General features: G+C 39.8%; 1 protein-coding gene across 1 annotated transcript in view; it reads left to right on the top strand.

The window, feature by feature from the left end:
• Positions 1 to 21,637, top strand: part of ppip5k1a (diphosphoinositol pentakisphosphate kinase 1a) — a 160,264-nt gene that overhangs the window by 11,992 nt on the left and 126,635 nt on the right. Inside the window, exons 2-4 of the mRNA XM_059640191.1 lie at positions 7,736 to 8,179; positions 20,523 to 20,718; positions 21,457 to 21,547. Of these exons, the coding sequence (XP_059496174.1) occupies positions 8,036 to 8,179; positions 20,523 to 20,718; positions 21,457 to 21,547 (431 nt within the window). The 5' untranslated portion in view covers positions 7,736 to 8,035. The remainder of the gene's footprint in view (positions 1 to 7,735; positions 8,180 to 20,522; positions 20,719 to 21,456; positions 21,548 to 21,637) is intronic.

The following is a 21,637-nucleotide window of genomic DNA, read 5'->3' as shown; positions in this document are numbered from 1 at the left end:
GGAAGGCCTGTTTGCTGAGAGCTGTCAGCTACGCTTGAAGGCTGGCAGTTCTGACAGTCAGGGAGAGTGATGGTAGCAGCGACTGATGCTGGCACAACAAATAGGCCAAAAAACAGGCACAGTTGAGGGACAGGAATTAACAGTAGGAGCAATGAAAGTGATTTCAGCTGATCTCTTCCATGCTGGGTTTCTCAATAAGACACTTGAGTGCCTTAGATGAGAGACCTGTTTTCAAGAGGTTGCATGCAAACCTGTAGGTGTTTGCTTGTCAAACTCACCATTTGGTGAGCCTCTCCGTCTATTTCTGGGTTAATACTGGTAGGGGCAGGATGAGCTGCATTGGTGGCCTTAGTTAGTAGATTTTAAGGGCTTCAGTTAGTGATGAGGTAGGATGGCAAACCACTGACATTCCCGCCATGGTCTTTGGGATGGAGGTGGAAAGGAGGATTAAATTCCTCCTTCACTTGGCTACCAAACGTGTACAACCAGGGCGCCCAGTTCTACCCACAGGGACCCTTTCAGCACCTCAGTATGTCTGAAAGTATGTGAATACCATTTTACAATCAGTACATACTTTTTGAAATGTTGTAATTTATGAAACGTAGCAACTAATTTTCTGTTAGCTTGCTCCCACAAATAGTAATAGACAAATCTGTCTTACTGACATTGGCTAAGGTGTTAAGTATTGATAAATATCGCTCAAGACAATGGGAAGAAGTTTTCTTTGATTCAAAACAATGGTGTGGTGAGGGCAGACAGGACCTTGGTTTCACATAAGACACTAATCTTGAAGCATGCACTTCCAACAGCACAACGCAGTGCCCCTTCATTACTGTCTTACAATACTGTATCCTGGGTGGAACATTAACTCACTTCTGACTCAGCTGCCAGTACGCTACTAACTGAGCCAGTGCTGCCATTTGATGCCTATACTTGAGCTGGATAGATGATGGACCTTTTTCTGGCATTGTTGAAAAGTGACGTTCGTGTGCAAGAAGAAAAAAAAAACTCCCTAAGCAGGACTCCCATGTTAATAACTTTCCCTTTCTAGAATGATTAAGATCATGCATCTTGGCTCCAATTTAAAAACAGCAGCAAAAAGGGCATAGGCCTTGGGCTATTGAGCAACACAAGGAACATAAAGTGTTAAAAATCCTGTTAGAGTATTAAGTTGAACAGCTGTCATATTTTAGCTGGATAGTCATCTTCAGCTTATGGTATTGTGTTACAAGTGCCTAAGGCATTAACTGTTCCAGCATGGATCTCTGTGAGTACCAGTAACCGGTTTTTGTTAATTGTCAAATGATAATGATTAAATATCGCTAGAATTTGAATGTAGCAAGGTGAAACTTGCATTGTGGTTGCGACTGTAATTAAGACCGTCAGATTCCAGCTTTGAAATCACTAACTCATGGATTTAGCAAGACAGACTGCTTAATCCATTTGTAGTCCAAATTGATTTAATGTGAAGCTGTTCTCAGTACAGTGTTAGTTTAATCAAAAGGAAACAAAGAAAAGTTGTTGTAGAACAATCATGTTTCTCAATGCACTGAGAAGCCTTTTCACCGTGTTCTTGTACTTTGTGATTGAGTGTCCTCTAGTAGTGTAATATGAAACAGTACATGGCTCCGATTTAATATCTCGAATTAGTGATTTGGGGTTTTAAAAGATAAGTGAAGGTTGAGAGAGATTTGACAAACTGTACAATTTGGCAGTGCTGGAAAAGAGTTTGAGTAGAAAAAGACACACAGAGGGGCGGCACGGTGGCTCAGTGGTGAGCACTGCAGCCTGACAGCACCAGGGACCCGGGTTCGATTCCAGCCTCGGGTAACTGTCTGTGTGGAGTTTGCACATTCTCCCTGTGTCTGCGTGGGTTTCCTCTGGGTGCTGCGGTGTCCTCCCACAGTCCAAGAATGTGCAGGCTAGGTGGGTCGGCCATGCTAAATTGCAGGTAGTGTTCAGGGGTGTGTGGGTTATAGAGGGATGGGTCTGGGTACAATATATCAAGGGGTGGTATGGACTTGTTGGGCCGAAGGGCCTGTTTCCACAGTGTAGGGAATCTAATCTAATCTAGACTAAAGAGGGAAAATTCACAGTCCTTTGTTTAAATTTATATCTGTCATATCTCACCTGAGGATCACTACGAGCTCACTCTTTATCGTGGTAGCATTGATGCCTACTGACTAAATAAAGATATTTTCAATATTGAGGAAAAACTGTGTTAACTTTTTGAATTGTGATTAAATGTAACTACATGATCTTTGAGGAGATTTTGTCAATGAAGTTTCTTCCACCTCCTTAAACTCGTTAACCCAGTGTCGTCTTTCAGCTTCTCCTATCTTACTTGGACTCACCCTTTTTGTACCTCGTCCTGTCAGTCTCACATTCAATCCTGCTGTGTTTAAATCTCCTGCTGTTACATTTTTTTCATCTAGTCTTAGGCCTTCCTCTTCTTATACATGGTAGCTCCATTATTTACCTCACTACATTTCTGCTCTCTGTAACAGATGCCCATAGTATTCAGTCTTTTGGCTACTTTTCTTCTTCAGTAATTCCATCATCTTCACTGACTCTCTCTGCTAGTTTCTGTTTTTGTCCAAAGTATCCATAACATGTTCCTCTCTTATTGATGTTACTTAGGCTTCTGCAATACATAAAGCCAACAGTGCAACTTTTTTTTTGAGTTCTTTAAGTTCACCAAAATCTGCTTTATTAAATTTTAATGGCAAAGTCTTAAGTTCAGTTTCACTGCATTTTGTCACATTGATTCAGTCTATCTGTACAAGCTTCTGTACAGAATGATGTGACAATTAGATTGCGTCAAGGGTCCTGCCTCTCTCAGGGTAGTGCACTGGATATCAAGACTTGCTACTCCCAGAGTCATTGCAAAAGTTAAAGATTTTTAGAAGATACACAGAATCTGCCAATTTACTTGCCCTTTTAGACCCAAATTGACAGAAAGCATAATCAAGTTTCTGTCGTGAATAAAAGTGACTGTTCATTCCAAGTTATTAGACTCTAGAAAAAGGTGAACAACTGTGAACAGTTGTCATATAACGTTACTATTTAAAACTCTACCTTCCTTTATAAACGCCTCCATATAGACACAGGAAAAAGAAAATGGATGTTATGAAGAGAGGGAAAGACTGGGAGAACACTTAATTGGTTTCTGTTCAGTGTTGCTTATGTGGTTCTTATGATTCTTGGGCTGGTCAGAATGCTGCTTTGCAATCTCCCCTCTCTGGAGGCTCTCATGGCGTGCTACTGGCACAGTGTGGATACCTCACTTGTAAAAGATCTCAGTCAGAGCATACTGCAACTGCTGAAGGAACAATAAAGTGGTTTTCTTCAGGCTTAAAGTGCCATTTATTGCAGAGAATATGAGCTCCTGAGTGGGTGGGGATCTGATAATTTCTCCATTCCTTGTTGGCAGCACCAAGCTTTTCAGCTCGCTAAGAAGCCCACACGTTTATTGGCAGGCAGAAGGCTTTTGCCATTGGTAACTGATTGCTCGTCCGTGAACCATCAGCCATTTGGAACCAACTAAAGCTCCGTCGGTACTCAATGTTTTGACATCAGCTGGTCTGCAACCAACTTCACCCCCAGCTGAGTAAAAGTTGCTTACGTTGTGCATCACATTACTAACTTTCAAAGCATGCAGCAATTCTCGAACAATCCTTTGTGGGTTGAAATTAGAAAACACTTTTTTAAAAAACGATTAAAAAGGCAGGAAAATAAAAGTATGTAGTCTTTACACCTCTTTTAGTAAAATACAGAATATGGAGGGGAGAAAATTAACTGAGCTCTCTTAATTTTATCTTGTATAAATACACTCTTCAACATTATGCTGTGCATTCTATTTAGGAGGATTCTAGGTCATTTAACATTTTGTAATGTAGTGAAAAAAAAGTTGTCGTGGCCTGAGGAAAGGTTGAGACAGCTACGGCTTTTCCCTTTAGAACGATGAAGCATGGGAGGTGACTTAATAGAGGTGTACAAGATGATCAGAGACATAGAATGGATAGCCAGAGACATTTCCTAGGGTGGAGATAGCTATTACGATGGGGCATAGTTTTAAAGTGAGTGGAGGTAGATATAGGGGAGACGTCAGAAGTGGTTTATTTACTCAGAGTGGTAGAGGCATGGAATGCATTGCCAGAGAGGGTAATGGAGTCGACCTCATTCGGGGCATTTAATTGGCTACTAGATATGCGGATGGTTGATAGTATAAGGTAGGAGTGGAGGTTTGATAGACCTTTAGGTTTGGCGTAAAAAGTTCGGCACAACATCGTGTGTGTACAGTTTTATGTTCTGCGAGTGTCTGGTGCCTGTCTGCACTTTGGAAAGATTTCTGCTTTTTGACAGCTGGTATAGTGGGTGGAGCCAAAACCTAACACGTTGGTTCCCCAAATAGTTGTTGAAGCCATTTGTGTGTTTCAGCCACATAGTGAGAAGGCATTTTTTCTGAGTGGTCTGATCGCTGAAAGTGTAACAATTGTAGAGTACGTTTAAGCTGAGTATCTGTGAAACTAGGATGAAAGGATCAAGTTTATTTCTTCTGATGTCAACACCAACTTACATTTATATGGCATTTCTGACATTGGAATGCTTTACTAAGTCCTTCACAGGAGAGTTATCAGACAAAATTTGGTCTGGGGCCAAATACACAGATATTAGGACAGGTGATCAAGGCTTGGCTGAATAAAGGGTTTGAAGGAGCATCTTTAAAAGTGGAATGAATGAAAGAGGTGGAGAGGAAATTCCAAAGCTTTGGGACCAGGACCACAGTGACCATGATGAAGAAATTAAAGTGAGGGCTGTGCATGAGGCTATATTTGAAAGAGCATAGTGATCTTAGTGGGTTGTACAGATGGAGGAGATTGTGGAGGTGGGGAGGAGCAATGCCATGAAGGACACGGAAAACCAGGATGAGAACTTTAAAATTTGGGTATGGACCAGGACCCATATAAGCAAACAAGGTACAGGTAAATGGGTTTTTGTGTGTTAGAACATAAGCATCCTAAAGTTTGTGGAGGGTGGGGGGAAAAAAAACAGAACTTTTGCCTGGAGTTTGGAATGTCCTGTTGAAAGATCACCAGACCCGAAATGATAACATTCTTTCTCACAGATATTGTCAGACCTGCTGAGTTTTTACAGCATTTTCTGTTTGGATATTTCACATTTTCAACATCTGTTGTATTTTGCTCTTTCCTGTTGGAATAGTCTAGAGGTGAAAATGCACGGATGAGGGTTTCAGCAGTGGATCAGGTGAAGCAAGATCAGAGTTTCGTTACGTTACTGATTAGGTAGCAATGTGAGAAAGTCCACAATGAATCTCACTGATTTTGTTACTTTTCACTCATTACTTTTCAATAGATTAATTGAAGCTAAGCGAAGAAATAAGGACAGGCCCCTATTAATTGGTGGGATGATTACTGAGCATTCACTTTGTGGGTATTCCAAACATTGAGTTTGTATGGGTGCTGCTACTTCCACCTGGTTGCCAATAAGAACAATGTGGTTACCAGCAATGACCAAACCCCTCATTTTGCAGAGTTAGCTCATCTTAGTCAAAGTGGCTTTATCCTCATTGCTTCAAGATTTAGGGTCAAAAGAAGCCAGGGGTTTGATTCTAAATCATTACATAGCAACTCTTTTAAAATTTTTCCATCCCATGGATGTGCGTATAGGTGGGTGCTGAGTATTACAGGAGTAAAATTGACAGTGACAGTGGGTTTCTAGCTGATGCTCGCTGACCACGTTTACATGGAAACAGTTCAATCTTTGGAGCAATTCAGTATGATGACCATCAGTTGTAGAATCCTATTGCTACAAGGCAATAACAAAAAAAGCAAATGGATTGTTCTGTAGACTTGGACAGGCTGGAGCCTCTAAATTGAAAGGAGCGTCAGTACTCCTTCTTTAGGTGCTGTAGCAAAGACTAAGGCTGCAGTTATGATAATCAGCTCTTAAGTTATGCAAGCCCAACTGCAGTGGCGTGATGGGTTTGGTTATAATAGTCATGAAACTTAAGTATTAAATGCTGATTCATTCAGAAAGGACTGGAAGGAACGTTGCTAAGTCTAAAATTCTCTTGGCTTATTGCTTAGGTTTGTAATTAGCATTGTTCACGATTGCTGATGCAACTGTTAGTCTAAGCGCTACAATGTTTTACTAATAAGCACCTGACGTTTGATTGCATTAATTCACAGCGGAAACTATGATAGCACCAAGTTTTAATGGTTATGAAGCTATATTGGCATTTCTCTTTTTTTTTTGGATGCTGTGTGTTTTTTAACCAGTGAAAAACCAATTTAAAGTCTTGTGCATAGTGTTTAGCTTTACTTCAAAATCACTGTTACATTGGATTTTATGTGGCTTTGTGCTTCATAAGAAATATCTGTAGAAAGTCCTGCTGTTATGGAGTTTCACAATCCAAAGTACTTTATAGCCACTGTACTTTTGAAGCAGTGTAGTAGATAGAAATATGACAGCTTATTTATACACCAGTATGTTTCCACGTATCCCGAAGTGACGGCGAAATCATCAGTTTTTCTTTTTTAGTGATGTTAAATACTTCATGCATATGGCACTTCATTCTGTGGTCTCACTCGATTATATACTTGAGCCTGTAGAGTGAGTTGAGATCCCATAGCCTGACACCATTCTCTCTTTTTTTAAAAATGTTAAAATGGATAGTGTTTAGAGGAGAATGGGTTCAGAATGGATCAACCAGTCAGCACTCAGTGTATAGCTGATTATCTGTGCGTTCTGGCTTTGATTTCTGTTCACACTGATGTGATGAAAATTTATTCTGTCTGATTTGTGGACATGCTTGAAGTGGGTTCGAATAAGCTCTTATTTGTGATTAGACCCACAGCACAAAACAAGTTAATTTTGCACTATGTGATGCTATACTGCCTCTCTGTCAGGGAGAGAATAAGTTGACTGGTTTGGGAAATATATAGGAATCCTAAAAACCAGATCCCGTGTTGTTGTCCTGTGACATATGATGGAGGTTCCATATGAGGTTTGTGTTGATATTGCAATCCAAAGAGATATCTCAGAAATCTCGTTCATTGGTATATTTTACTGACAATTGTGGCAACTTCACCAGTGGAAGTTTTAGGGTATGGCTTTGTGTCTGTGGAATTCTCAACTTTGTGCTGAGTTCCAGAATGTATCATCTTGGCTATATAATGGGCTTGAGACAGGAGGGTGTTTGGAAGAAATTGCAAGTCCCTACTCTCTCTGTCATGCACCTTTCCAGTGGTGGTTACAAATAGTCTGACACTCTCTCTCTCTGATGAGTTGGTCTATAAATGCACTTCCAATAAATAATAACACTCAGCCGTACAAGAAAAGGTCTTGTGTTTGATTTCTGCTCAGTGCTGAAGTCAGTTGCCTCTGGGCCATCCCAAAGTTCCTTAATATAAAGAGTATAGTGAAGAAAATTTAAAAAAAAATGTATTAGGTTTGTTTTCTGCCCACTCTCAATACAGGAAAAATTAAAATGATCACAAAAGATCACTTTTGCACAGATTGTCAGCCTGATTAGCAGATCAGTTCTTGAGCAAACATTCCTCAAATCTTTGGTGTTAATGGAACTAATCGGAGAGAAGACAAAGTTAAAACTTCCAGCAACAATTTCTTTAAAATTAAGTAATTTTGTCAATGACTGTTGGTATGGAATCAACTTCAGTTTTCAATTCTATTTTCTTTCTTTTTACTACAGATGGTTAAACCTGGGACAAGGAGGTGTTCTGAAGAGGTGGGAGGAAGAACATTTTCTTTGACATAAAGAAATTGCTGGTTTGAATGCACCCGTGCAAGCCCGAATTTGTTGTGCTAAGATTACAACTTATTCTAAAGATCTGGACTGTGCCCTTAAGGGCAAATCATAAAGTCAGCAAGATTGTTAATAGCAATGATACCGAGGCTGGAATTAGTACTATGGGAAGTTTAGATAGCTGTCTCTTGCTGCCTCTTTTAAAACGATGACTAATATCCGTGATGAAAGGTCAACCAGGTTGTCATGACAACCCCCACCTCTTTTGAGGGGGATCACTTGACTCCTACATTCTTTGTTGGATGCGAGGAGGATGAAATTGATGATCTGGAATCAAACATGAAGGCAGAAGACCTTGACCTTTACGACGATGAAAATGATTCAGACTCGGTAAGGAAATGATCACATTTTTAAAACAACTCTTTTTCACTTTGAACCTTTTTTACCTTGTGTTCAGATTTAAAAGCACATTGCTCAGCAGTAAAAACAATAAACTGGTCTATGAATCACTTTTTATTCAATTAAACTAAGGCCTTGGTATAATCACTGGAACAGTTTTGCGTTAAAAGTAATATTATTTGACATGACTGTGATTTTACTTAATGGTTTGTGCTTGTCAGAAAAGCAAGATGGTTTTACATTGTGTCTTTTTAATGTTTACGTTGTGGTAGAAAAATTGTTTTTTTTTCTATAGCTGTTACTTTGAACGGTTAACTTCAGATATTGAAACAAAGCTATGTCCAGAAGATGCCATTATTTAAGAATAGTTGCACTGTTTTAGGGAGTGACTGATGATATTTATTTTTGAATATCTTAATTGTTGCTTTTATCATATTAGCATTGTGTCTTTCAAATGCTTTTTATTTTCAGTCTTACTTCCTCCAGGCATAGATTCTCTTTTGGGTACAGTTCTGTAGATGCCTCTGCTACATGGCTCCTTGTTCATCTGTGAGCTTTAGATGGTGAATATTTGCCGTGTATTTTGTAATTTGAAACTTTGCGCTTGAGGCTGAACTTGATCATTTCCAATGTCGTGGATCAATTTCACTGATGGCTGAGATCTATCATGAACATTGGCAGGCTGTTTGACTGTGGAGGTTTTCACAGTTGAGTGTAATTTAATCTTGCTTCATGTCTATGCACCAGGGGAGTTATTGGTAGGAATGAGGCGAGGAAATTGTTACTATTTTCTCACCTATCCATAGCCTTAATTTGGGACATGCAGGGCAAATCAAGGCAATCATCAAGAATGAAACAAAATTCAGCAAGCCTGATAGCATCTGTGGAGCAAGAAATGGATCTAATGTTTTGAGTCCAATATGAATCATCTTTGCAGTGGTGATCATCACATTTAGTTCTGTCAGGGCAGTTACTTGAAAGAAGTTTGGTGATTTACATATACATATTAATCTATTAAAACCTTCCAACTGATTATAAAGATTTTACAGCATCTTAAGTTTGTTTAATAAATCCTCATCAGTTGAGTGACCCTCTGATCTTTTACTTAAATTCTGTGTCTGATGCCACCTCTCTCACTAACACCGGAAGGAAGATTGAGGCTCCGAAAGCTTGTGTTTTCAAATAAACCTGTTGGACTATAACTTGGTGTGATTTTTGACCTTGTCCACCCCAGTCCAACACTGGCACCTCCACATCATGATCGTCACATTGGCTGATATCACATAACTCGTCCCAGGCCAGAGATGAAAATGAGGGACTTGCTGTTTAAACCAGTTAATGATTCTAATAAGTGAGTATTCCCCTAACTGTAACAATATAATGGATGTAATTTGTTACATTTTAGACCGTTGCCTAATGTGGATTCATAACATGACACATAAGCTTTAAATTTTACAGTTATGTGTGCAGCCCGCATTGGGATTAGATGTTCCATTTCACTCGTAAGAATAGATTTTGAACATTTAATTCAAACTTTTAAGTGAAGCTTGTTCCTTTTATCCTCCATTTTATTGTCTTCCTTGCCTTCATCTCCAAAAGTTGACTTACTACTTATGGTATGTTTCTGTGAATAGCACATGCCGTCCAGTACTTTGCCTAAGAAGCTGCTTTTCAGTAGTTGGCCTCCAGCGTATAGGGCTTCAATCACATGGCTATGTTTCTGTTACATGTGTATTTGAGGCAGAGAATCTGACATCAGGGTCTCACAATTTGTGTGCTTGTTGGTCGGCACAATAGTCTCATGACCAAGGACCATGGCTGAGACCCCTTCTGGCCTTGATGCCCATACAAATGTACCTGCCAATGGGAGTAATGAATAGTTCCTCAAACAATAGCCTATTTTTTGCTTATTCCTCACTGGACATTGAGCTGGACTGTAGTGCTTTACTTAGCTGAGATCAGTCAATTTTAACCCAGACCAAGGTTAAGTACTGATCTCCAGTGCAATTCTATATTGATTAACATACTAACCAGTCACTCACTCCATTCCAAATCTGTCTCCAGATGTTTGTGATAACCCATTTTCCAGTCACTATTGTGAATTTTCTCATTGTTTTTTTGCTGGGGCTTGCTTTTGATAGGTGTATTTGATGCTGCCCCTCTTGATATTTTCACCAATTTACTTCATTGGAACAGAGTGGTGATGATGGCCAACTTGAACATTAGCAGAAAAATTGAGAGTTTTAAAGCAAGCTTAATTTAATGTGAGTATTTTCTTGAACCAAATGGGGAAATACTTTGCTGTAAAATTTTTCCATTCATGCATACATGTAACAGGTATCGACAAATAGTTCCTTTTCTTCAATAGGACAGTCTAATTTTTTCAAAATTGGTATTCTTTTAAAATTGAAATCATAACTTAAAAAGCTAATTGGATGGAGGTATGAATAATAATTATTTATGGATTGTGGAGTGAAGGTAGGTTGGACAGAGACTTGCCAGTGCCCATGGACACGTCATTGCCAGTCAGAAAAGGAAGGGGAGAGGAAATAGCAACAACTGACATACGTAAGTTACAATAACAATACACCAGAGAAATTGTCAGCCAGAAGGAGACCAAAGTCCACTTAGTATACAGTCTAACGTCTTAGTAATCACAAGATATAACACTACTGGAGTTATTGACTAATCACAGTGATCAATCTCTATCAAAGAGCTTGCAACAGAGCCAGACATAAGGTGAGGTAAGCCCCCAATCCTGCATGGTGGAGAACCTTGAGATTCATCGGCTCAAAGTAACCTGTGCCTCCCAAACTTGCTGCATTTTGTCAATTGCTCACGTACAGTTTCCCAAAATGTTGCTTTCTAAAATAAATTTAACTTCCGTTTAATGGTTCAACACCAGTGAATTCCACCCCTTCTTAAGAAGACTTTTTCATAGATTGACCACTCATTAATTGAAATTTTGTTTTTGCAGGTAGCCTTTAATTTACCTTTACTTAAAGAATCAGGTGCCTTGATTCTACTGATTTGGCCAAAGTGAAATAGCTTATCATAATTTATTTTATAATGACTGATATAACTACTTTTAGAGGTTATTTTGTTTACTCCACTTACTTTATTTTTAGTTTGTTTCCCAAGGGATTGCTTTATTATTGAAGGATGTTAGAGTTGAGGGGCTAAAATTTTCATATTGGGCAATTGATATCAATTTTGGGCGTTATTAATAGATATAGTGCAGGAAAGAGCAGAGCAGAGAAAAGTCTCAATCTGAAATGGAATTTAGTGGCTGGTCAACTAATCATTTAAAAGGAACTCATAAATATGTGATCAGAAGTGGCTGACCAAGTGCCCGTTGTAAGTAAACAAGTAAGTGCAGATTAGCAAGTCTTGCAATAACTGAATCTGCCATTAGTTACGAATGAGTCAGGCAAATAACTACTTGGTCACATGCAGTTCATAGGTATATAATTTGCTTGGCTATCAGTTTACATAATATACTGAGTTGTCAATCCCTGCGTGATTATTAACCCACTTGTTTGCTTTACTTTTGACTGGCGCCTGTCAGTAGTATGAAAGCTAAATTACAGCTGTAGAACACGTTGATAAACACACAGCAATTTTTTTGCATCGTTTTTATTGTCTGCATCTTTGGTAGAGGCCTTCAAGATTATGAAAGGATTCAGTTAGATAGTCCATGAAATTTTTGCATCGCCCTCAAAATTGAAATTGTGTGTTTATTTAAACGCCATTGTATTAACTCATAAAACAAACAGCCACTGTAATTTACAGGGGCACAAAATTCTTTTAATGACTAAATGGCCAAGTGGGTTAGGAATAGGATACCAACAGTGGAAGGTGCACTGTAATCATGGAGGGTCCTTATGTTTGCTCCTGATGATGTTCTCAACCAAATGTTATTAGAATATACTATGGGTTGTATTTATAGTTTATGCTGATTATTGTGCCATCACATTAGTTCAGTGTCGTACACAATTTATTTTGGGTTTGTAGATCCTCCAGGTTTCATTTTTCACTCCGCTTAGCTCTGACCATTAGGTTTAAGGATATAGTGCTGTCTTATGACTGCAGTGTCCACAAGTGCAAGTCCCATTAGGATGGCTTTGTTTTGGTTCAGTAACAAGCTCCTTTTTAAAAGATTTGTTTTAATCCAAATTCTGCAAAGAAATAGTCAAATAATCTTGTCTGACTGCTTGGTTTGATTAAACCATAGTATGCAAATTGATTCAATATTTTGGAACTGTGCTTCCATTCTTCAATGTCATTTGGTCAAAGTCCAGAAGCACCCTAACAGCACTGTGGATATACCTACACCAAATAGTCTGTGGCTTCATCATTTGAACTCCTACAGTGTGGAAACAGGCCTTTCGGCCCATCGAGTCCATACTGACCCTCTGAAGAGCACTTCACCCCCACTCTTCTTCTCCCCCCCCCCCCGCTGCCTAATCCCTGTAACCCTGCATTTCCCATGGCTAACTGATCTCTTCTGCACTGTGGAGCAATTTAGGCCCCACTGCTGTGAGGCAGCAGTGCTAACCACCTGTCCACCATGCCTTCCCTTTTCATAAAGACAATTCACCACCATCTTCTCAAAGACAATTAGAGATGAAAAACAAATGCTGGAATTGCCTGTGATGCTCACGTCTCTCAAAATAATGAATAATTATGTTTGCATCTGTTTTCAAGAGTAAATCTATTCTATTGACTCATCTGTCATCAAAAGTGTTTGTGAGCTGGCAGCATTCACTATCTCACAACGTCTGATGATCACATTTTGGTTCACGAGGTATGAAAGCTTCCTGGAATTGGTGAGAGTAGGGTGAGACCCTCAGCCTTCTGTGTAGCATGGTTCAACACACTTGTGCGAGTGATTGTAAACATTAGACATATAACATGCACCAATGTGTCTCAATACTTTGATAATTGTGACTCATCTGCAGATTACGTCTAACAGAAATTATGCATCTTAAATAGTTTCAAAGTAGAACTCTGCAAGTTTCTTCCTAATTTTAATTCTGTTTGAGAGATCCATTAATCCAGTAATGATCCATTAATGTGGAAGACTAAATGCATCTTAATTAATAAATTAAAATATTATGTCATTTGTGACACAATTAGTGACCCTGTTCAGAGTGATTTAAGTTCTTTTGGTGCTGAATATGTGAGAGTGTGTAGTCAGACTGATGCATTGTAGAGCTTTACCATCATCTGTATAGCATTATGCCTCAATATGGGGGAAATGAGCATTTTCATTTGTGCCGATCCTGATACAGTGAATCCGTCATCACTTTCAATCTCTTTCTCTTTTCTTGGAGTACCAGAAGATTGTTTAACTTGTGTTTTCATTCCAGAAATCCTAGATTAAATGTTCTGATTTGATGCCCACAGTCGACCAGCTGCCAAATCCCCAGCAATTCATCTCTAAAAGTGCAAGCACCACCACAGTCAGCGTAAATGTATTTATGTCTGGTTTGACTTTGGGCTGGAGCTTTGAAAATGACCATCCTTTGCATTGTTGCTGTGTTGGTTGATGCATCCTAAGTTGGGACGTGAAGATTTGTTAACTGTTTTAGATATGTGCAAATCAGTGCATTCAAACGCTATATGAAAGAAGAAACTTGCAGTTTGTGGATATGTTGTCAAACGCCAACTAGCCACCAAGAAGAAGACCAATTCTCACTGGTCTCAATGCTTGCTGACCAAGAAGGGCACGATTTTGACTGAGACAGCGTGTCCATAACAGCAGGAGCCAAACAGAGGCATGCCAGGGAATTCCTGGAGGCTTGGCGTTCTAACCGGAACTCCGTCAACAAACACATTGGTTTTTATGGGGGTCAGAGATAATGGGAACTGCAGATGCTGGAGAATCCTAGATAACAAAGCGTGAAGCTGGATGAACATAGCAGGCCAAGCAGCATCATGGAATTTTTCTGTGAAGAGAAAGCAGAGTTAATGTTTTGGGTCCACTGACGACCCCCCCCCCCCCCTCCAGAATACACATGAACATTGATTTCCCTCTCAGATGCTGCCAGACCTACTGAGTTTATCCAGCAATTTCTGTTTTTGTTTCAGATATCCAGCATCTGCAGTTCTTTAGTTTTCATTAAATTTAATTTTTCTCATGAAAATTTTTTCTCAAGTGAGGATGTGGTTTGCAGTTTCAGTTCCCTACTTAGTTTGAATTTCCTGTAAACCTTTTTTCAGTTTTGTGTTTTTCTTATTATATTCCTTTGTAGATTCTATATTTATCAATAAGGATAGAGACTCTAGGCTGCAAAGCAGCTGAAGATATATTGAAGGGCACAGGAGGACTTTGCTAAAAGATGTTTTATTCTAATCTTATAGGTTTAAGATGATGAAATGGACGATGGTTTTGGTTTGCTGTGCAAATGGTCAATTTTCAGGAAGCACGTGCCTCTGTTTTTAATTCACTGACAGTGATATTGTTACTCCAGTGTTAGGTCACTTATTACATGTGACACCCATAAAAATCAAGCATAATTGCATGATTCATGATTTCTACAGGAGTAATCCTAGTTTTCTCCTGGAAGAGCTAGGATTCTGTCCTTGTAAGGAGTGAGCAGTAGAATTTCAGGCACCCCTCCACATATCTAGGCCCTTAAAGACTTTCTGGCTGTCTCCTGGAATGAGACAAGGTAGGATTGAGTGATATGGAGTGATTTGCGTAGCTGTTAATGCTGGTGCAGCTTGTCAAAAGGGTGTGCTGCCAGGGAATGAGTAGGCAGCACAGAAACCCATGCTGGGTTAGTGGTCTGGAAGGGGAGGAAATGAGAGTGAGTGTGTGGAGATGTTGTATGGCAGTTGTGAGAGCAGCAAATCATGATCCGTGGTGGATGAGTGGTCCTCTGGACCATGGAGACTGATTTGACCAGAGTAGTGAATTCAGTGCAACATGCCAGAGTCTGGTGGTAGCTTCCTCTGCTGGTCAACAGGAGACAGCTCCCTGTCAGTTGCACTACCTCCTTGACAAAGACTCAGAAATCTCTTTTGAAGAATCTTCCAACTCTGTCCTTGACTGAGCAGGGGAACTTCAGAATACGAATATTTGTTTGGTGCACAGCAAGGCTTTTAAAGATGTTTTGAAAGCGAGCGGGGTCGTAGAGATCTGTGAGGACAAGAGCATTCCTAAGAGAGACTGAGGGATAAAGGTAGGAAATGTGTGGAAGAGTCTGTTTAGATTTGCTAGAATTCAAGCAAAAAACATACTTCAATTATTTTCCAGGCATAAATCAAGCATTAATCATCAGCTAGTTAGGAATTTTTTGTAATAGAGGCATTTGAAAACCTGGCAAATGAAGGCACAGTTGGAAAGTGTGTCACAGTGAAAATGGAGAATGCATAAGTGTCAGAATTGGGGAGCACAGAGATCCAAGGTTTGCATGACTTGAGAGAGAACAGAAGTAAGGAGGGGTGACACCATTTCATTTATTGTCATAAAAGTCACCTGGTGATTACCTGCAACCAGAGTCTTCAGCCATTTCAGTATCCAGGTCCCAGGTTTGCATGAATAAATCTGAGATTAAATAACGATTTTTTTTTGCCCCCCTCCTAATTTTTTTTTCTCAGACGTAGCTTTTGAAAGTTTAAACACACAGGATTTGCCAATTGGGTTCTAACTTTCTCAAACAAATCTGAGGCTGGTTAGGTAGGATTTCCATGCCTGATACAGTGGGGTGCCTGTGCCAACAGTTCCAACCTGACAATGATAGCTACTTTATATAGAAATGCAAAGTTCTGTGGCTTTGCTTTGCCATTTTATTTCATTAATAGGGAACTAATAGGCGATATAAGGAGTTATTGGGGAAGATGAGAACATGAAGTTGAGGCCCCAGTTAAATCACCCATGATATTATTGATTGGAGAAGCAGGCCTGATGGACCTAGATGATCCCGTATTTCTGCTCTTCATGCATATGTTCAATAGCTGTTTCCAGGGTTGGTGCCTCCACAGTGTCCAATGACTGTATCTTTTGATTCCCTGGTTCTGATATTCTCCCACACCTCTTATGTGAATGAGATGAACTTATAACAATTAAATCCTGTGATCAGATGGTATCTTTTGCACAGTGGAGTAGAAGTGGTTAACAAGTCCATCACATCTGCGATTCTTAGATATATATAGAACAAAGTTCCAAACTTTACCTTGACATTTCCTTTTATGGGTTGGTAAAGTTTTTTTTTGTCTTTGCTACTGAATACCTGTGGGAGGTAAGTATTTGGAATATTTATTAATATAGCCAACTTGAGTTGATTTGCTTATGGTTACTTTCTCTTTGCTCAGGCAAAGATAGTGAAGTGGAAGAAGATGTTAGTTTACTGTGCAAATCTCTATCAGAAGCACTCAGTTTCTGGTCTCAAATTTGCTAGTGGGCAAGTGATATCTTTGTAGAAATAAAAAGAAGTGCTAACATTGGAGCATTTATCATCTCTAGGCTAGGCAGAGAGGGATGAAAAAATATTTTTGATCCATGTCTACCTCGCTTCTTTGCTCACTAATTTCTCCTCATGTGCTGCTGTACCTTGAAGTTTTTGCTTTTTAAGACAATAATTTCTCATTTTAAAGTCAGTGTGAATTTTAAAAAGAGGACTTAAGTGCATTGCTAAAATAATTGTAGGGAGGAATCTCCACTTTTTTTTATTCTGCCTATAAAAATTTTTTTCTCTTTTGACATTATACATTAATTTTCAGTTCAGTTCTACTTTTACCATTTTGTTTTCATTTCTGCAGCCAACAATTTTAGGAAAAGCTTTTGTCCAGTTTTGCTCCTTTGTGTTATGTTAACTCCTTGTGTTTTTTACACATTTTTCGAGAGCTTGTCTTCACACAGAAGCACCGTGGCATCTGAGTAGATCTGTACGTTCATGGTAGCTTGGAAAGAGCTACGAATTGTGTTTTATTCCTGGAAGATGATGGTTAGCTTATAAACCTGGCCCTATCTGGTAAGCTGTGGCCTGTTGATTGATGGCAATCAAGTGAGATCAGCAGGGAGAGCTACTTAACTTTTATCAAGCCTGTGATATTTATTAGTGTCCTGATCGACAGTTGCTTTACTCTACACTTGTTGTGAGACTTCAAATGGCAGCACTTCCTTCCAATCTTGATCCTGGTTCTTGCTGATTTTAAGCAGTCATACTATATTTAAAATATCAGTTAACCCTCCCAATATAATGTCTCTGTGCACCACTGTACTTTCCTTGCTGTCATATATCAAACTCTGATCAATGAATTGTTAATCCCTGGTCCAATCTCTGCCCATGTACATCCGTGATTCCTCTGACTCCTTATGCCGGTTTCAAAACTTCCAGTTTGCCGGTTTCAGCCGCCACCTCTTTACCACGGACCTTTCCCTTTACATGTCTATTTCCCACCAGGAGAGTCTTAGGGCTCTGTTTCTTCCTAGAGCAAAAACCTCAACCGTCCCCGCCCATCACCACCACCACACTCCTCCGCTTGGCTGAGATCGTCCTCACCGTCAACAACTTCTCTTTTAACTCCTCTCATTTTCTTCAGGTAAGAGGGGTGGCCGTGGGTACTCTCATGGGCCCTAGTTATGCCTGACTCTTTGTGGGGTATGTGGAACATTTCCTTATTCCAGTCCTACTCTGGCCCCCACCCACAACTGTTTCTCTGAAACATTGATATTGTGGGTGCTGCTTCCCTCTCTTGCCCGGATTTGGAAAACTTCATCAATTTTTCCTCCAATTTCTACCCTGCCCTAATTTTCACCTGGCCTGTCTCTGACTTTTCCGTTCCCTTCCTTGACATTTCTGTTTCCATTTCTGGGGATACACTGGCCACTAATATCCACAACTATCCATTCTATACATCCTCACATGCCACTTCCTGTAAAAATTCCACCCCATTCTCTCAGTGCCTTTGTCTCCACTGTACATGTTCAGATGAGGCCAACTTCGACAAGGGAGCCTCTGAAATGTCCACCTTCTCCCTCAGCCAAGGATTCCCCAGCTCCACGGTTAATAGGGCCCTTAACCGGGTCCAAGCCATCTCCCACACTTCTGCCCTCACGCCTTCTCTTCCCACCCGCTACAGCAATTGGGTTCCTCTTGCCCATACAATCATCCCACCAACATCCACATCCAGAAGTTCATCAGGCGCCATTTCTGCCACCTCCAGCAAGATGCCACCACCAGAGACACAATCCATTCCACAGGTGCTGTTCCCTCTGGGACACCCTGGTCCACACTTTGTTCACCCCCCCACAGCCCTATGGCACCTTCCCCTGTAACCAGCAAAGTTGCAGCACCTGCCCATTTATCTCCTCCCTCCCCAGTATCCAAGTACCCAAACATACCTTTCAGATGAAGCAACACTTCACCTGCACTTCCCAGAATCTAGATTACTGCATTCGCTGCTCACAGTGTGGTCTCCCCTACATTGGAGAAATAAAGCGTAGACTAGGTGACATTTACATTCTGCTTGCAAAAAAGACCTTGAACTACCTGTTGCCTGCCACTTTTCATTCACCACCCTGTTCCTTGACCAACATGTCTGTCTCTGGCTTGCTGCGGTGTTCCAGGGAAGCTCAATGCAAGCTAGAAGAACAAAACCTCATTTTCAGCTGGGGACACTACAGCCCTCTGAACTCAACATCAAGTTCAATAATTTTAAGGTCTAAACGCTTCCCAGGACCCAGCTCCCTCCCCCATACACCAGGCCTTGTTACCACATAGCCTGCCATTACACACTACCTGTTATTAGTTACTAATAGTCCCCACTAACAACTATTCACCCTCACAGTCATTGTTATCAACTGTCTGTCCGACTGCACTTCTTTCTGTTTAGGCTCTATCTTATTGTTTACTCTCTACCCCATCCCCCTGCCCTTTTTATAGCATATAAACTGATGTTTTCCCACCCGCCTTCAGTTCTGAGGAAGGGTCACCAGACCCAAAATGTTAACTCTGTTTTTCCTTCACAGGTGCTGCCAGACCTGCTGAGCTTTTCCAGCAACTGCTGTTTTTGTTCCTGTTTTACAGCATCCGCAGTTCTTTTGGTTTTAATTTTTAAACCATTGTTTGCTCCAGACCAGCCAGGTTAATAGTATTTGTTATAAAGGTGTAATTTAACTGATTAATTGTGGCATTTGCAGCATTTCAAGTTTCCATTCTTTTCTTTCAAGCTTGAGAAAAATATTAAGTTTGCAAAACAAAACCAGCTAGTGCCATGGTTTGGCGCTCTAATCTGCATTCACAGGGTTTCTTGGTACCTTCCTGAGTGTTTTTTTTTTAACGACCTTTCCTGTTTTATTTTAGTCAGATACTGCTGAGTAGACCAGGGCTTCCTAAAATGGAGTTCAGGAACAGAAATTTTTGGTTGTTGTGAGAAGCAGTGCTTCAATAGAACTCTGAACCGGCCCTTCCTTGGCCTCCTCCTCTATCATGTCCCATACTATTATTGATGTCCGTGCTCCCGTAAACCCCCTTTCCCTACTCGCTTAGATGTTGAGAATTTTCAAGCCCTGAAGTGGGTTCATTGTGGGGTGAAAAGATTGGGAAGCACTGATACAGATTGGTGTGACAACTGGTTTGCACTTTGCAAACAAGTGAATGACTGAAGAATATTGTTAATCCAGACTCGGGGAAATTGGTTTACATTTCTTCGTATAGTTCTAAAAGGTCCATGATGTCCAAATGAGCAAGAAGCAGGGCTTAAATGTAATGACTCATCCATTGTATGGACTGTTATAAATCCGTGCATACCTAAAGTCGGGGTTGAATCCAAGACCTTCTGATTTCAATGGAGACATGTGATCAAACTGCACTAAGGAAGAACACACAAACCCAGCAGGAAAAAAATCAGCGAAACTGGTGAATGACACATACTAGTCCTCAAATTTCAAAATGGAGATCCAGTGCAACGAGTGTTTTCATTTTCAAGTACCACTGATTTTTCCTTCTGAGAAAGCTTATTGTGTAGTATCTTTTTATGGCCATATGAGCAGTATCTGTTTACATTGTTGTGGTTGGACCAAAGTTTTCAAATAAAAATTTAATGCATCTCAGTAGTAATATTTTGACTAGTTTTGATGACTTTAGCATTGGTGGAACCAGATATAAGAAAATCAATGTAATTGTTTTCATTAAGTACTTTTGACATGCTGTCACTGTGACTTCGGAAAAAAGCCAGCAACCAAATTGCAAAGGTAAACTCCCACCAAAAGCATTGTGAAAATGATCATACAATCTGGTCACAGTTGTTTGGATGAATTTTCAAAGATTCTGTTTAAGTCTATAATTCTTAACTTAATGATTTTTCCCTCTCCCTCATCTAGCCTCCTGAACGCCAAATCCTCGTGGGGATTTGTGCAATGGCGAAGAAGTCAAAGTCAAAGCCAATGACACAGATCCTAGAACGTCTGTGTAAATTTGAGTATATCAGTGTGGTGATATTTAATGAAGATGTCATCCTGAATGAGCCTGTGGAGAACTGGCCAGTGTGTGACTGTCTGATCTCTTTCCATTCTAAAGGTGAGAAATAGTGATTGGAATTTATAATAAGGGAAAAGTGCTAGGCTAGTTGTACAACATTAAACTGTATATGGTGGGAATAGAATAAAGAGACAATAAAAAAGGCCTTGCATTTCTATAGCCTCATTCATGACCTTTAGAATGTTTACAAACTACTTTACAGTGAATGAATCCGAAGGTCTTGTCAGTTATGCCAAAGTCTTTCATTGCAGATTAGCACTTTGGCGACATAGTGGTGATGTCACTGGACTATAATATAGAACTATAATGTTCTGAGAAATTAGGTTTGAAGTATGGCACTTGATGAAATTTAACTTTAAATATAAGAAAATCCAAAATGAAAAGCTAGCCAATCGTTGGCCATGAAACAACCATCAGTTGTTGGAAAAACTCATCCGGTACGTAATGACCTTTTGGGAAGGAAATCTACCATCCTTACCTGATCTGGCCTCTATAAGGTTCCAGAGTCTGAGTAATGTAGTTGACTCTTAATTATACCCTGGGCAATTCGGGATGAGCAATTAATACTGGCCTAGCCGGCACTGACCATATTCCTTAAATGAATTTTTAAACTTCTTATTTTGTTACCTCTATGGAATAGGATTGCATTCATTTGTTGGTACAATTGGGATAAAATGAGGATTCTACATTTTTAAGAGTAGAAGTTATGATAGGTGATTGGAATAAATTAATTAGAAGTTACAGATTTTGAGCTAATACTCATTTTCTTTGTTTTAGGTTTTCCTTTGGATAAAGCAGTGGCTTATGCTAAACTCAGGAATCCAGTTCTTATCAATGATTTGAATATGCAATATTATATCCAAGACAGGTATGTGCTTGGAGATAAAACTGGATCTTATTTGATTTGTGTCATAAATCTAGGGGTATCTGTTTTGAATTTGAATTGCCTTTAGTCAAT

The sequence above is a fragment of the Stegostoma tigrinum genome, chromosome 36 (genome assembly GCF_030684315.1).
Source record: "Stegostoma tigrinum isolate sSteTig4 chromosome 36, sSteTig4.hap1, whole genome shotgun sequence".
Classification (NCBI taxonomy): Eukaryota; Metazoa; Chordata; class Chondrichthyes; order Orectolobiformes; family Stegostomatidae; genus Stegostoma; species Stegostoma tigrinum.
Note: the sequence above shows the minus strand (reverse complement) of the source record. Positions and strands in the feature narration are given on the sequence as shown.